The sequence below is a fragment of the Apis florea genome, unplaced genomic scaffold (genome assembly GCF_048593485.1).
Source record: "Apis florea isolate Af1SG1 unplaced genomic scaffold, ASM4859348v1 contig_3798_pilon, whole genome shotgun sequence".
Taxonomy (NCBI): Eukaryota; Metazoa; Arthropoda; class Insecta; order Hymenoptera; family Apidae; genus Apis; species Apis florea.
This window is the reverse complement of record NW_028256860.1, coordinates 527,295-542,500: the sequence shown is the minus strand read 5'-3', so window position 1 is coordinate 542,500 and position 15,206 is coordinate 527,295. Positions and strand designations below refer to the sequence as shown.

At 22.2% G+C, this 15,206-nt stretch overlaps 1 protein-coding gene across 1 annotated transcript in view; it reads right to left on the bottom strand.

Annotated features, from left to right (window-relative positions):
* LOC100870447 (uncharacterized) overlaps positions 1-10,780 on the bottom strand; it is a 12,548-nt gene extending 1,768 nt beyond the window's left edge. The window contains exons 1-18 of the mRNA XM_012484454.3: positions 9,987-10,780; positions 7,728-7,862; positions 7,441-7,636; positions 7,196-7,353; positions 6,888-7,120; positions 6,435-6,761; positions 6,203-6,339; positions 5,752-6,065; positions 5,395-5,654; positions 5,047-5,314; positions 3,669-4,912; positions 3,090-3,519; positions 2,551-2,892; positions 2,299-2,483; positions 1,697-1,978; positions 1,447-1,621; positions 407-680; positions 1-289 (exon numbers count right to left, since the gene is read on the bottom strand). The exon at positions 1-289 is cut by the window's left edge and continues 1,768 nt beyond it. Of these exons, the coding sequence (XP_012339908.2) occupies positions 1-289; positions 407-680; positions 1,447-1,621; positions 1,697-1,978; positions 2,299-2,483; positions 2,551-2,892; positions 3,090-3,519; positions 3,669-4,912; positions 5,047-5,314; positions 5,395-5,654; positions 5,752-6,065; positions 6,203-6,339; positions 6,435-6,761; positions 6,888-7,120; positions 7,196-7,353; positions 7,441-7,636; positions 7,728-7,862; positions 9,987-10,121 (5,384 nt within the window). The 5' untranslated portion in view covers positions 10,122-10,780. The remainder of the gene's footprint in view (positions 290-406; positions 681-1,446; positions 1,622-1,696; positions 1,979-2,298; positions 2,484-2,550; positions 2,893-3,089; positions 3,520-3,668; positions 4,913-5,046; positions 5,315-5,394; positions 5,655-5,751; positions 6,066-6,202; positions 6,340-6,434; positions 6,762-6,887; positions 7,121-7,195; positions 7,354-7,440; positions 7,637-7,727; positions 7,863-9,986) is intronic.
* Between the last annotated feature and the right edge of the window lie 4,426 nt (positions 10,781-15,206).

The window sequence follows — 15,206 nt, the reverse complement described above, 5'->3', positions numbered from 1 at the left end:
TCTTCAAAATCTTCATCACTACGATTTACAAATGTTTTAGATTCAAGTTCTAAAGATTTATTTTTAGATAAATGTTTTTCATATAAATTCATAGATTTTGGAGAACATCGATTTTGGATTTCTGATAAATTGCACATTTCTATTCCTTTACTAGTTAAAGGCACTATAGAACCAAGTTTATGACCTATTGACTGTTCTATAGATATATTTTCAGACATCAAAGGCATTATTGGACTGAGAACTGGAGGTTCATCATCATCTGATAAACTTGCATGATCTTTCTCTGCATCTAAAACAATTATAAAATATTTAGTGATTATTTTTTAATTTAAAAAAAAAAAACAATGAAAATTATTTTTTAAATTAAAATAAATTAAATTATATAATTTTCAATCAATTATTTTACCTATGTTTTTGACTTCTTGAATATGTTCTAAAGTATAATCTTGTAAATTTTTTCCATCAATTTCTAAATTATCTAGTTCTTCTGAATCTTCGCTTTCTGAATTGTAAGTAATTTCTCCAGTTGCTCTAGATTCATCCTCTGATTCATTTTCTTCTTCAGCTTCAGTACTACTATCACTTTCAGATTCTTCTGTATCTGCTTCTTCTTCTGCTTCAGATTCATAATCTCCTTCTTCTACTTCTTCAATCATCGCATCATCCGCTATCAAACTTCCCTTTAGCAAAAATTAATTTAAAAACTTTTAATATTTTAGTCAACTTATTGATTTTTCTTTTCGTAAATCGAATTATTTAAAAAAAAAAAAAAACATTTGGTATTACATTATTAATTTTTTTTATATATGTGCATCCTGATAATATGTAATTTATGCATTTTTTTTATTATATTTTTATATATGTATAATGCATTTATAATGCATATGTATTCACACATAATATACATATATTCTTTTATACTATTTATATGAACAAATTTTATATATATGTAATTCATATAAAAATTATATAAATAGAGGATGAAGTCTTCTATCTCTAAATATAGTTACATAAATAAAATTTTCTATTGTGACAATATATTTTATCTATATTTTAATCTATTTTAATTTATGGAAAATAAAAAATTTATTAATTTAATATATTTAAAGATTAAGGATTACTTATCTTTTATTTAAAGTTTATATAAAAAATATAGAACTAATAAAATAAAAGGCGATTGCATACTGATACATATACTGTCATAGATATATGTTTATGTATAGATTGAATATACAATATGATGCAGAATTAATGAATTTAATAATATGCAATATTGATTTTAAAGAAATCGAAATCAATATAAATTAAAAAAAAAACCAATGTATTCATATAGTTATAATTTTTTTTTTCGATTTTTATAATTATTTTAAAAACCGAAATTAATATTGTAATTGTTTTTAATCTCTGGAAATAAATATATTATTTATTATTTTTTTAATTACTTACTTCTGTTTTCTCATTGTTTTTCAATTGTTCTTCTTCTGTTTTTCCAGTACATATATTTGGATGTGTAGCTTCATCAGTTATATTTTTTCGACATTTTGAACACCAAGTGCTAGTACCCGCATGACCAATATGAATACTTGTATGTAGTAACAATTTACTCCGTGCATTATGATATCTATCAAATATAAAAAATTTATTGTTATATACATTATAATATTATATATAAAAGAAAAAAAACAAAATACAATACCTGCCACAAATTTTACATGTAAAATTATTTCCTTCAGTTGAAAGAATTGCTTCATGTGCAGCTTTTAAATGTTCTGCCAAATTATTATAATCTTTGCAAAGTTTCAGGCATACTCCACAAGTGACTGCTGCTTCTGCACGATGGAAACGAATTAAATGTTGCCATAAATGTTTTTTTGCTGGCCATTGTTTTCCACACACTTCACAAGCACATTCTGTATTTGTTGATTCATCATAAACTTTTCTAGAATCTTTTCTTGAACATTTTATTGAAGATTTTGTCCTAAAATTATAATTATTTGTAATTTTAGATATACATTTTCTAGATATTAAATACTTAATTATTATGAAAATAAAATTGTTAAAGTTTAAAATTCCATAATTTTATCAAAAAACTAGTGCATAGAAAAGAAAAACTTGAACTCTTTATTTATCTCGTAAGCTAATTTTTTTTTTATTGACATCCAATAATTTTAAGAAATTTTGAATAATTTTTCACTATTATTTTTATTAATTCAAGAAATTGTATTAAGGAATTATATATTGAAAAATATAAATTAAAAAAAAATATTTAGTTATTCTTTTATATTTTGTAATATTCACCTTTGAGAAAGTGGCATAAGATTTGGAAGAGGTTTTTGACCAGAAAGCTGAAGATTTATATCTTCAAAGAGATTAAAATCAGGAATATTTAAATTTGATGTAGGTTCTTCTTTTTTAATTTCATTATTATTCTTCAAATGCTCTTGATTACTTAACATATCATTTCTTGAAGTTAATAATTCTTCCTATAAAAAAAATATTTAAATTTAATTATAAAATTAAATCAAATTTTTATTTAAAGATATTACTTACTTCCTTTTGTATATTTCTTTTACAAGTTGCAATATGATTCCAATATAATGTTTTTGTACAAAATTGCTTCCTACAACTTTTACAAAAGAAATTCATTTTCCCACGCATTTTTCTTTGTTCATCTTGTTTTAATTTTTTAAACATTCTTTCTGGATCTGTATTATGCATATTTCGATAATGTTTCGAAAGACCATCACTATTTACAAACATTTCTGGACACATTTCACAATCATAAGTATCAGTTAAGGATCTTCTTCTTTTTGAATCATTGGAATCCTCATCACATATATCTACATCATATTCTAAATCTTCTGGTTCTTCTTTAATTATTATATCAGGAGACTATATATATAAATAATAATTAATTTTATAATCAATTATATTTAATATTTTATAATTAATTTTATATTCATTTTAATAAAATGAAATGTAATTAACATTTAACATTTTATATATATAATTATTATTATATATTATATTATATACATATGTAATATATGATATTAAATTTTATAATTATTATTTTATTATTAACTTACTTCTATTTCAAAATCCTCATTTTTTGAACCAATATCTAATCTGTGTTCAAATGCAGCAAGTTGATCTTTGGGAATATTATGTATTCTTTCATAATGATCTCTAATTGTTGAATCTTCAGTAAAAACAGCTAAACATTGTTTACAAGTCCTAAATACTTTTCCATGACATTTCTTAGTATGATCAAAAGCTTTCCACTTTGAAGCATATTGTTTTCCACAAACTTGGCATGTATTAGGCCTTGAAAGAACACTGGAATGAACTTCTTCTACATGATTTTTAAGTTCTTTTGGATCTTTCATCGGAATTAAGCATACTCCACAAGATACACCAATTTCATTACGATGAAGAGATAATACATGCATTTTCAATTTTAGTTTATTTTCAACAGTATCACCACAAAAATCACATACATTGGGAGTAGTATGATATCTATATAATGAAAATAAAAAATAAAAAATCTATATAAAATACAATATAAAAAAAGTTAATCACAATGAATTATTTATTTTTGTATTTTTTAAGAAAAATATAAATAATATAATCTAAAATTAAATAATAATTAATTTTGTTTAAATTACCTATGATCTTTTCTATGAGTTTCTAAATCTTCTTTTGTTCTAAATAATTTCCTACAAGATCCAAAATTGCAAGTTAAATCTGGATGATCCATATGTTTCACCCTATTATGTGTCATAATTCCTAATTTTGAGGTAATTGTTTCATTACAAAGATGACATGTGTATGTACTATGATGATTTTCAATATGTTTTTGTAAACTAGCACGATCTTTAAATATTCTTTCACAAGCCCTACATCTCGTTAATAATGCACCTGGATCTTTTCTATAATTCTGACATCCCTTCATATGTCTACGTAAAAGATACCGTTTATGAAATCCTTTATTACATTTTTCACAATAATGTAAACTAACTTCTTCAGTTTTAAATTGTCTATTATCTTTTCCATCTTTTCTAGAATCAGGTTCATATCTATGAATTTTTGAGATATGTGCTGCTAAATGATCTTTTGAAGCACTAGTTTTCAAACAATAAGGACAAGTTACATCTTCATGACCTTTGTGGACTCTGTTTACATGTTTCCATAAATGTGATGTTCTTCCATAACATTTATTACAAAGATCACAAGGGAAAAGTCCATGAATAATTCGTCTATGATTACATAACTTCTCTAAATTAGTAAATTTCAAATCTGCACAAAGTTCACAACTTAAATCAGTTTCTCTTATTCGTCCATCTACTTTATTTTCACTATTTTCTATCCCATTATCACAATTTTCTTCAAAACCGTGGATTTTTCTATGTCTAGACATTTTAGATTTATTTGAATAGGGTCTACCACAAATGTCACAACTAAAATCACCATTTGTTAATGGCCAATGTTTCGATCTTACATGAGTGCTTAATTGTAAAACATTGGGAAACACTTTTAAACAGACACCACAAATTAATGGAACAGTATCCGAATGAACGCCCATAACATGTTTCCAATAATCAACTCTACTACCCCAAAGTTTACCACAAATTTCACAAGTATTTGGGGATGAGCCTTGAATTGCATGATGTTGAATGTGTTCATTTCTAAGAGATTTTGTAGCAAAAATTTTACCACAATCTTCACGATCACATTTTATCGCTGATTCATTATTATGTGAAGAGCTAACATGTAACCAACGTTCCCATTTACTAGGATGCGAACTTCCACAAAGTTCACAAACAAAAAAGAGATGATATTGAGCTCTATTTCCACTGCTATTTAAATTCGATGGATTTAAAGGATCCCCCGTAGGTACTAATTGTTCTGACTGTAAAATAAAAAATTTATTCAATATAAATATTTTGGAGAAAAATAAGAAGAAATTTTTTTCTTAATTTTATTTAATAATTTAATAGTTTAATATAATAATAATTTAATAATGATTGATATAAACATTCTTACTCTATGTGCATTTCTTTGATGTCGTATCAAATGATCTTCATTAGGAAATGATTTATAACAAATATAACAATCTACTTTATCTCCATCTTCTTCATAATCTAGCATTTGTTCTGTAGTTTCATTACCATTAATATTTTCTCCATAATAATTACTATTCAATTGAACAAAAGTTGCAGGATCATAATTTGGATCCATATTATGTATAGACACATGTGCAATTAATTTTTTTCTGGAATCATGTTGTCTACCACAAATAGTACAACTATATCTATCAAAATAGCAAAATAGAAAAAGTTATAGATTTGTCACTATTATTGAATATTATTTATACAATTTGGAAGAAAATACCTTCTTTGTTCAGAAAGTAACAATTTTGAACCACCATGATACATATTAACATGATTTAAGAGTTGTGTATTGTCTGAACAAATTTTTAAGCAAACACCACATGCAAATGCTGCAAATTCTTTGTGAGTAGCACGGATATGAAGCCAAAGAGATGCACGATCATTAAAATCGCGAGTACAAATTTCACAAACAAATACAGTTTCAATTTCAATGAGATTTTCGTGTCCACTCTCATGATCTTCTTCATTTTCTGCATTTATCTAAAATTGAAAATAAAACAGAGTAAAATTAAAATAATTTTATCTTCTTGATATAAAAAAAAGAGAGAATTATTATTTTATATTCTATAAAACATACCTCTGGAGAAAACGGAAATTCAGAAGAGATCTTGCCCTCATATGAATCAAAGTCCATAGATTCATTCCAATTTTGTAAAACAATTTTCTTTAAACATTTATCATTTTCTATTATAGGACATGGATCAACACCATGCAAAGTTTGAATATGTCTACTTAAAGAAGACTTAAGGACAAAATCTTTTTTACATAAAATACAAACAAATGGCTTATCAGCATCATGAATTGCTTCATGTTCTTTTAAATCCTCAATTGAAGTAAAATACTGAGGACAAGATTCACAATACCATTTTTTATTTTGAATATTAATGTGCTCTATTAAAGAAAAGAAAAAATAATCTTTAGAATTAAATATTATTCTATAAATTTTAGTTTATGCAATTTTTTTACTTTATATACAAATTAAACAATTAGAAATATATAAAAATATATAATAAATATATAATAATTACCTATTTTTGGTAATTTTTTTGGTTTGCTATTTGTTGTAAATTTATCTTCAAAATCTCGCTTGAGACTATCTCCTTTTGTTAATGCTTGTTTTAAAATAGTTAACTGAGGATTTTTTGCTAATTTAGCTTCTGCATTTCTAAGAATGAAATAATTTTAATATTTAAATAATAATTTTAAATAATTTTCATAATAAAACTATAATATGTTTATCAATAATAAAATTAATTCTACCTATAATCTTTGCTATCATCATCACTTCCGATACTCGAAGCTTCAGAACTATCCATAACTTTATTATCTGCAATCCCGATTTTTCCTGGAAAATCTAATCTTTGTCCTTCAGAACAAATTCTGCCATGAAGATTCAATTCCATAGCATCCATACAAATCTTTCCACAAGCATTACACTGATATCTATTTTCTGAACGATAAACATTGTTTACTGGAATTTCCATAGATGCTGGAAGACCAGCATGACGTGATTTTATATGTTCTTCTAAATTTGTTCGAGTAGAGTAAATCCGTGAACAATAACCACATGTCACTGCAGGATGACCTCTAATACAAAGATTATATATAATTGTTATTATTATTATATATTATATATATTTTTTCTTTTACATACTTTAAAATTATTTGTTTTATATAATTATAAAATGAAAACATCAGAATTAAAGTGTATACCTATGAGTTGTTGAAACATGGCCCCAACGATGTTTTGCGGTGGAATATGATTTATGACAAAGATCACATTGATAAGGTCTTTTATAAGATGTATGATCATCTGTAAGAACTTTTTCACCAATCACATCACCGGCACCAACATGAATGCGTGCGTGTAAGGATAAATGACCTTTTGAACTAAATGCTTTACTGCACAAGGAACAAACATAAACTTCATGTTGCTGAGATGTATGCTGTAATAATATTAATCATCAGATTTCATTAATAATATTTAAATTTATTTTCAATTAAATTCAATTATAATATACCTCTGGTAAGTTATTGGAAATTTCTTGATGTCTTAATTCTGATTCATCAGGTTCTTCTGTAACTATTGAGGTCATTTCCAAAAAATCACTTGGATTTGTTTCCATATCCATTTCATACTCTACTGAATGACGATCTTCAGACTCATCTATTATTGTTGCTTAAATAAAGAAAAAAAATAGAATATTTTTCTTTGAAAAAAATTTTTTAACAAAATTTTTTAATGAATTAAAAAATAAAAAAATACCTTCATCTGTACCACTGTTATCAACAATTTCTTCAGTGTCATGATCAGCCTCACCATCAGAATTTAATCTAGGAGGTGTGCCTAAGGCAGCATTTGGATTTACAATAGGAGCTTCTGGAATCAACACTGGTATACTTTTTCTTCCTTTAAAGAATTCTGAGTCATTAAAACATGTTAGAGTTGTAACATCTTCATTCTAAACAATGAAAAAAGAAATTTTTTAAATAATAAAACTTAAAAAAAAGTAACAAATTATTAATAATAATATGAACAAATTTTAATTTTACCGATTCTGAAGGTGACAAACACCTTTCTAATAGAGCCACTGCATTAACACATGCTGTTCTAAAATCATAGAAATTTTCCAAATTGTACATACACCGATAACAAAGGCATTTTGGTAATCGATCATCTTCTGCAATCTGAAATTAAATATTTAATATTAATTTTCTAATAATTTTCAATATATTTTAATATTAATATGCTTACATATAGAGAATATATTAATTATTTATTTCTTAATTATTTCTTAATTTAAATATATTAAAATATTTATTGTTAATTAAAAAAAATTGAAATTATGAAATATTTAAGTATATAATATATCAAATAATATATAATATATTAATAATATATAATATATATATAAAATATCAGATGATATATTATGTAACAAATTTAGTTTAAAATAAATAAAATAATATAAATTGTATTAAAATGTATGGATTAAACTTATAATATGTAGATATTTCATAATATGTTATATATCAAATAAAAAAATATTAAAATTATATATTAAAAAGTTACAAATAATTAATTTTTTAGAAGATAGAAAAACATACAATATCAATTATATAAATATTATTTTATAAATATATAAAAAATGTATTAAATATTTTATAAAGAATATAAAAAGATAATATTATAAATTATAGATATCTAAATATAAATTAAAATATATAATACAAAAATATCAATTTTTTTAATAATAAAATATATGATTATAAAAATTTTATAGTATAGTATATCATATAGTATATAGTGTATTATAAAAATATATAGTAAAAACAATTATATAAAAAATTGTAATTTAAAAAAAATACATAGTAAAAATTATTCATGAAAAAATTTTATTATAAAAATATATATAATATATATAATATATATATATATCTTTAACTATGAACACATAGGTTAACTTTCTAATTTTTAATATATATATATATATTATATATTATATTATAATATAATATATAATAATATAATAAATTTTTTATTTAAAGGATAGAAAGATATATCAGAATTATTTTTTAATATATTTATTAAAAATTTCATTAAAAATATTAAAAAAAACTAAATAAAAAATTAACTAATAGCTAAAAAAAAATTTAATAACAAAAGTAAAATCATGAAACATAAAATTTATAAGGACATATTCTTAAAAAAAATATATATCTTTTTTTTTGGAACACGAAATGATATATTATATATCAATTTATTTTAATAACGAAGATTATAAAAATTATAAAAATTATTCTGCAAAAATTTGTTTTTTAATAAATTTGATTTCTAATTTTTATAAAAATAGCGGTCATATTTATTGTAAATAACCAATAATAAAACACATTAATGGATTTAAATGAAAATTTAAAAAAATAAAAGAAAATTAATGTATGTTGGCATAATCGGTCATTTTGCAAGTATTAGATTGTATTTGATTATTTTCAATTCATAAAATGACTGTTTATGACTAACTTCCTTTAAATTTTTCAAAATCATTTGAATCGATTTTTTTTTTAAATATGTCATTGTTCAAATCTGTGAAAAGATAATTTTTTAACAATATAAACAGGAATCTATTTTTTATCTATTTCATTTTATAATTTTTATTTAACTTTTAAAAAAATGTAATATATTAATAGTTAATAATATTTTTGTTAATAAGACACAATTTATATATGTATAATATATATATATATACAAAAACACAAAAAATCGCAAAAAAATTTTATAATCTTCCAATTTCTTCGTTATAATGAATCGATTGATGTATTATATATCATATTTAATATTCTGAGATTATTTTAGAAATATTTTTAAAATAAATATTAAAATATCAAAATAATTATTAATTGAAATATTTAAATATACTTTTTAAGAAAAAATATGTAATAAAATATATTGAAATAAAATTAAAAAATATATTTGAAAGAATTAATAAAACAAAAAATAATAGAAACGAAATGATACGTAGATTTAATATTAAATTAATTTTTAAAATCGAAAATGTAAAAGACAAAAAATAGTATTTTATTAATTAATTATATGTTATTAAATACATTTAAAAAGAGTTAAAGAAAAGATATTACCAGAAAGAAAATAAAAGAAAATATTTCTACATAAATAAATTGAAGGCTAAATTGAATTGTTCTAAATTAAATTGGCCTAAGTTTTCTATTATGAATGTAAAATATTTTAGAAATATAAAGTTGATATGAAATGAAAAGCATATAAGAAATATATCTCGTAAATGAACAAATACCAACCTTAAATGGCAAACAAGCTTGTATCTTGTCAACAAGCTGTCTGTTTTTGCCTTCTTGACCGAAGATGTCCATTTTGACGGCGTCGTAGGATGCGCAAAGCCTGCAGAGCTCTTGGTAGCGTTCCCTGGACTCCATCGTCGGCGTGGCCACGAAGAAGATCACAATACTGGCCCGAGGATAATCCGGATTTCCTCGTGATAGTGTAGAAAAAGGCTCCTCTGGCCCGGACTCGGCCTTCTTCTTCTTCTTCCTCGGATCACATCCTTTGGAGCGGGGATCCGCGGCTCGCTGCGACACCGCACGGCTTCCGTTTACGGGCTACTTCCTGGCGATTTTCACGACAGTTAAGGCCCCGGGCGCCGCCATCTTGTACACAGACACTTGTTCCATCAGTTCTGACGAGCACGACCTCCTCCATATCGCTAGATCTCTTATACTTCAACAGATATATCCAGTGATTTTTCAATACTTTAGAAACCTCGAATTGTATTTTGGGTTTATATAAAGTCTAGTTCATATTGAATTGATTTCTGTAACTTCATTGCAACTTTTCAATATATATTATAATTGATGAACAATGTGATTGGTTCATAATTATCTAGTTAGTGATATTTCTTCTGTAGGAATTATATCATAATATTAAATTTATTAAATTTTGTCTTTTATATTAATAAATTGCAATAATTGTGACATTCTAAAACTTAAATTGGATAGCATGATATGCTTTTTTACTAATCGATATACAATTTTATTTGTAAATATAAAATTTTAATCAATAAACATTCCTATTTTTTATTGTATATAGTCTATCAAATAACTAATCAAATTTATATTTTTTTTATAAAATTTCTTATTAAATTTCTTATTCAATGTCGTATAAACGTAGATTATATATTATTTGCATCGACAGTGTATATTTCAAATTCAAATAACAGTAATAGAAAAATCATTTATAGGAAAAAGATAATTCAAAATGGTGAATAGTGTATCACATGATATGTAATGTAAGCAATTATATACAAGTGAGGTTATATATTTGTTTGTGAATAATTTTTGAATTATTAATAATAATATAATGTATATTGTATAAAAAAATTACAAAAAACGATAAAATTGTGATATAAATTCTATTAAATTGAAAAGCTTTGCATTAAAAAAATATATATTTTTTATCCCTTCTTTTCGAATTCGCACAAGAAATAAATTTATCAAAAACTATTTTATTTTGCAATTAGTAATCATGAATAAATAATTTTTGTAGATATCTATATATTATTTTTATTATTTTTTTTAAACTAAAGTCTTTTTTAAAGAAATAAATTTATCAAAAACTATTTTATTTTGCAATTAGTAATCGTGAATAAATAACTTTTATAGATATCTATATATTATTTTTATTATTTTTTTTAAAGTAAAGTCTTTTTCAAAGTAAGAATTATAAATTGAATATATCAGTGTATCAGTAGTTTCAATTGGCTGTATTTTCAAAAACCTGTTAACCTGTCAACAATTTAGCTGAAATTTTGCAAATAACTTTATTTTATATAAAAAAAATATTTGCAAAAAGAATTTTTGATAACTTAAAAGTTAAAACTTGAAGTTTCGTAAAAAATATTTTATTATTATAAAGTCAGTCTTTGCATTATGAATCCAATAAGATAGCATAGACGAGATAAAAATAAATCAATTATCTTACTAAACTTTCATTACAGATTAGATATAAATATATCAATCATGCAATGTATTTTTATGATCCAAGTTTCTGATACTTTAGATTCTAATCTTATTATCATATAGTCACATACTATCAACAGAATATAGAATCTGATTGATTCAGTGAAAATCTATAGCAAATACTATAGCAAATCAAACATATAAATAATATATGTTTTAAAATATAATTTGTAAAATAATAATTTGTAAAATAATTACTATCTAAGATTATTTGGCAATATAGTAGCAAGAAAAAAAGGTCCAAGTAAGAAAGCAGTAAGAAAATGAGATCCAAAATTGAAATTCTTTGAATATTTTAACAATAATCATTGTTAATTAATATTAATTATTATATAATAAATAACTTATGTTTTTATAAAATGAATTAATTTTTAATTTCTTTTCTATTATTTCTGTATTAAGATTCTTTTTTTTCTAATTAATTATTTTTAAAAAAGTAAAAATTAAAAACTCATTAATTTTTCTCTTTTAAGAAATTAAAAAAAAAAAAATATAATATATATTAATTATATTATAGTAATAATAAATTAAAGATTATATTCCTCTTTCTTTTTTTTTTATTTTTTAATCCTAATTAAAAGAAGTATTTTTAAAAAAAATAGAGTTTCAATTTGTATGAAATTTAGAGGAATGGTGAAGGAATAAATTTATTTATGTCTCCTTTCTTCCAATTCCTTTAAATTTCACATTAATCAAAAACATATGCTCTTGAAACTACAGCCTATAAATTAATTTTTAGTTATTTGTTTGCAACCATCAAATAGTCACAAAATTTATTCATCTGTGAAAGTTTTCTTATAAAGAAATCTTTTCCTATTATGACTGAATGCTCGTTCTTTGTTAAAATGTGATGAAAGATAATAGAATGATGTTAATGGAAGGCAATGCCATTTTTGAGAGAAATATTTAGAAAACTTAAAATTATTTTATAATTTTTTTTAAATTATTCCTAGTAATCTAGTGTAAATCTTGAAACTTGGAATGACATTTCTAATTATGAAAACCTCAACGATAAAGAACATCACATACATATTTATATTATTAAGATATGATATATGTATATATATATTTATATTCATAATAAAAATAAAATGAAAAGACATTTAAAATTTTCTATTTTTTTTATATAGATACTAATAATAATGATATATTTATATGTATAGCTGAAGATAAATCAACTTCTGAAAATCAAAAACTGAGAAAAATGATGAATTTATTTTTATATTATATTTATTAAATTAAATATTTAATTATTATATATAAATGTATTAATAAAATTTTTCTATATTAACAATAATTCATTTCAATTTTTCATTCAAATTATTCTTAATAAATGTTTCTTTAAAAATATCAAATATCAAATGATGTGTCATTAAAAGGTTGATTTTTTTAGATTGTCATTCAAATCAAAATACAAAAATATGATTTAAATAGTAAGTATTATAATAAATATTATTAATTATAAAGAGTTTCTGAAAATATTTTTCATTTTTTAATTGAATCGAATATTAAATAAAAAAATATTTGAATTTTCTTTCAAAATTATTGATTATATAGTGTTATTCTAATAAATATATATTTTTTTTAAATATTATTGTTTTTGAAAATATTTATTTATTTAAAAAGTTATTAAGATATGACATCAAAAAAATTTTCGCAAATATTTATTTAAAAAATTATAAAGATATCAAAAAAATAATCTGAACAATCTTTTTTCATCGTCATAGCTGCGATATATTGCCATAATTTCATTCCTTTGATAATATTTTTTGCTTAACAAAAATTATTTAGAATAATTGTTTGTAGCATGTAAGAATATATTGCTAGGCTTAACTAGATTTTTACTAATAATTTAATAATTATTTCATTGCATATGATTATTTACAAGCAAGAGAAACTGAAATCAGTGTCAAATTTTTAAGTGGATATAAGTCTAGTTTGGATCACGAAAGATGTAACTTAAATAGAAATATATTCTAAATCAATTAGTTTATAAACTTTTAAAAACTTAACTGTCATACCGATATAGAAGTTTGATAGTTATTTTAACGATTTTCGCTCATAAATAATAATTAATATAATGAAATAATTAGTAAAAGTTAAAATATTAGTAAAAGCCAAATGAATATATTAATATATTATTTGGCAATGCTCGATGCAGAGAAATGATTTTTATTACGCAAACTGTATTACCGAAATTATACATCGTGATAATACATCGTGGATTTGTGATACATAAATTGATTGTTGCATAAAATACTATTAGAATATTATTTTATAACTCTTAACTAAATCAGTTGAAATTTTGAAAAATGAGAAAAGAAATATAAAATTTTAGTTTTTAGAATCTTTATTAGTTTCAAAGATATTAATAAATAATACATTGAATTCTATTTATTATTTATGTTATATTTTTATATTATTTTTATATTATTTTATATTATATTTCGTATTTATATATTATATTATACTTATATATTATATTATACTCCTTAGCAAAAATGCATTGATAGTATGATTGTTCTATTATTTTTATAAACATATTGTAGGATATTCAAAATATAATGAGTAGATCAAAAACTTATTTCTTTATAAATTATAATGATTTAAAATATTTCAAATCTAATATCGAACTTAGCCATTTTAGAAAAATTTTGTGAAATCGAATATCGAGATAAGTGAATGCTAATGATGTTAATAGTGAATATCTATAGAATCTACAATCTACTAAAAATCTGATCACTGATCACTTGTGTAAAATGTATCAGGCAATATTGAAAAAAATCTAAAAGTTCTACATAGTACCAGTAAATTATGATGTTTTTCTTTTTTCTGCTTACAACTTAATGGAATCTTGAAAATATATCAAGGAAAAAAAAATTTAATTTATTTGAAAAGAAATTCGAATCGTGAGTATCTTTAATAATATCGTTTTATAGACATTTTTGTCATCTTACACTCGATTATATTCTTTATATTTTTTGCAAAGTTCTTTACATTGATTCTGAAGAAGTTAAAAATAATTGATTTATTATATGCCGTCGCTTATGTGAATTTGAATTTAATACTATCCTAGCTAAACTATAAATTGATATTTTTATTTTTAAAGAAATATTAAGAGAATAGAAAAAACAATATGCAAGTAAAAATTTTGTATATTTTGTAAATTTTGTGTATCATGTACATGTGATAAATGCTATTACTTTAGCATATTTAAAATAGAAACGATTTGTGTTAGACTTCCGTAAAGATCCTCTTAATTTGATATTTAATAATGTCAATTACTATAGTGAATACAATTGTGTTAGTATATTTATATTTGGATAGATAACATCAATGAATTAGTAATATTTGTATACAAATTTTCAATATATAATATTAAATATTTTTTATTAACATTTTGGAAATCAATGAATTCGTGAAACTTTAACTTTTTAAAAAAATTTTATTAAATTTTTCCCTTTCCTTTCTTTAAATATCATGCTA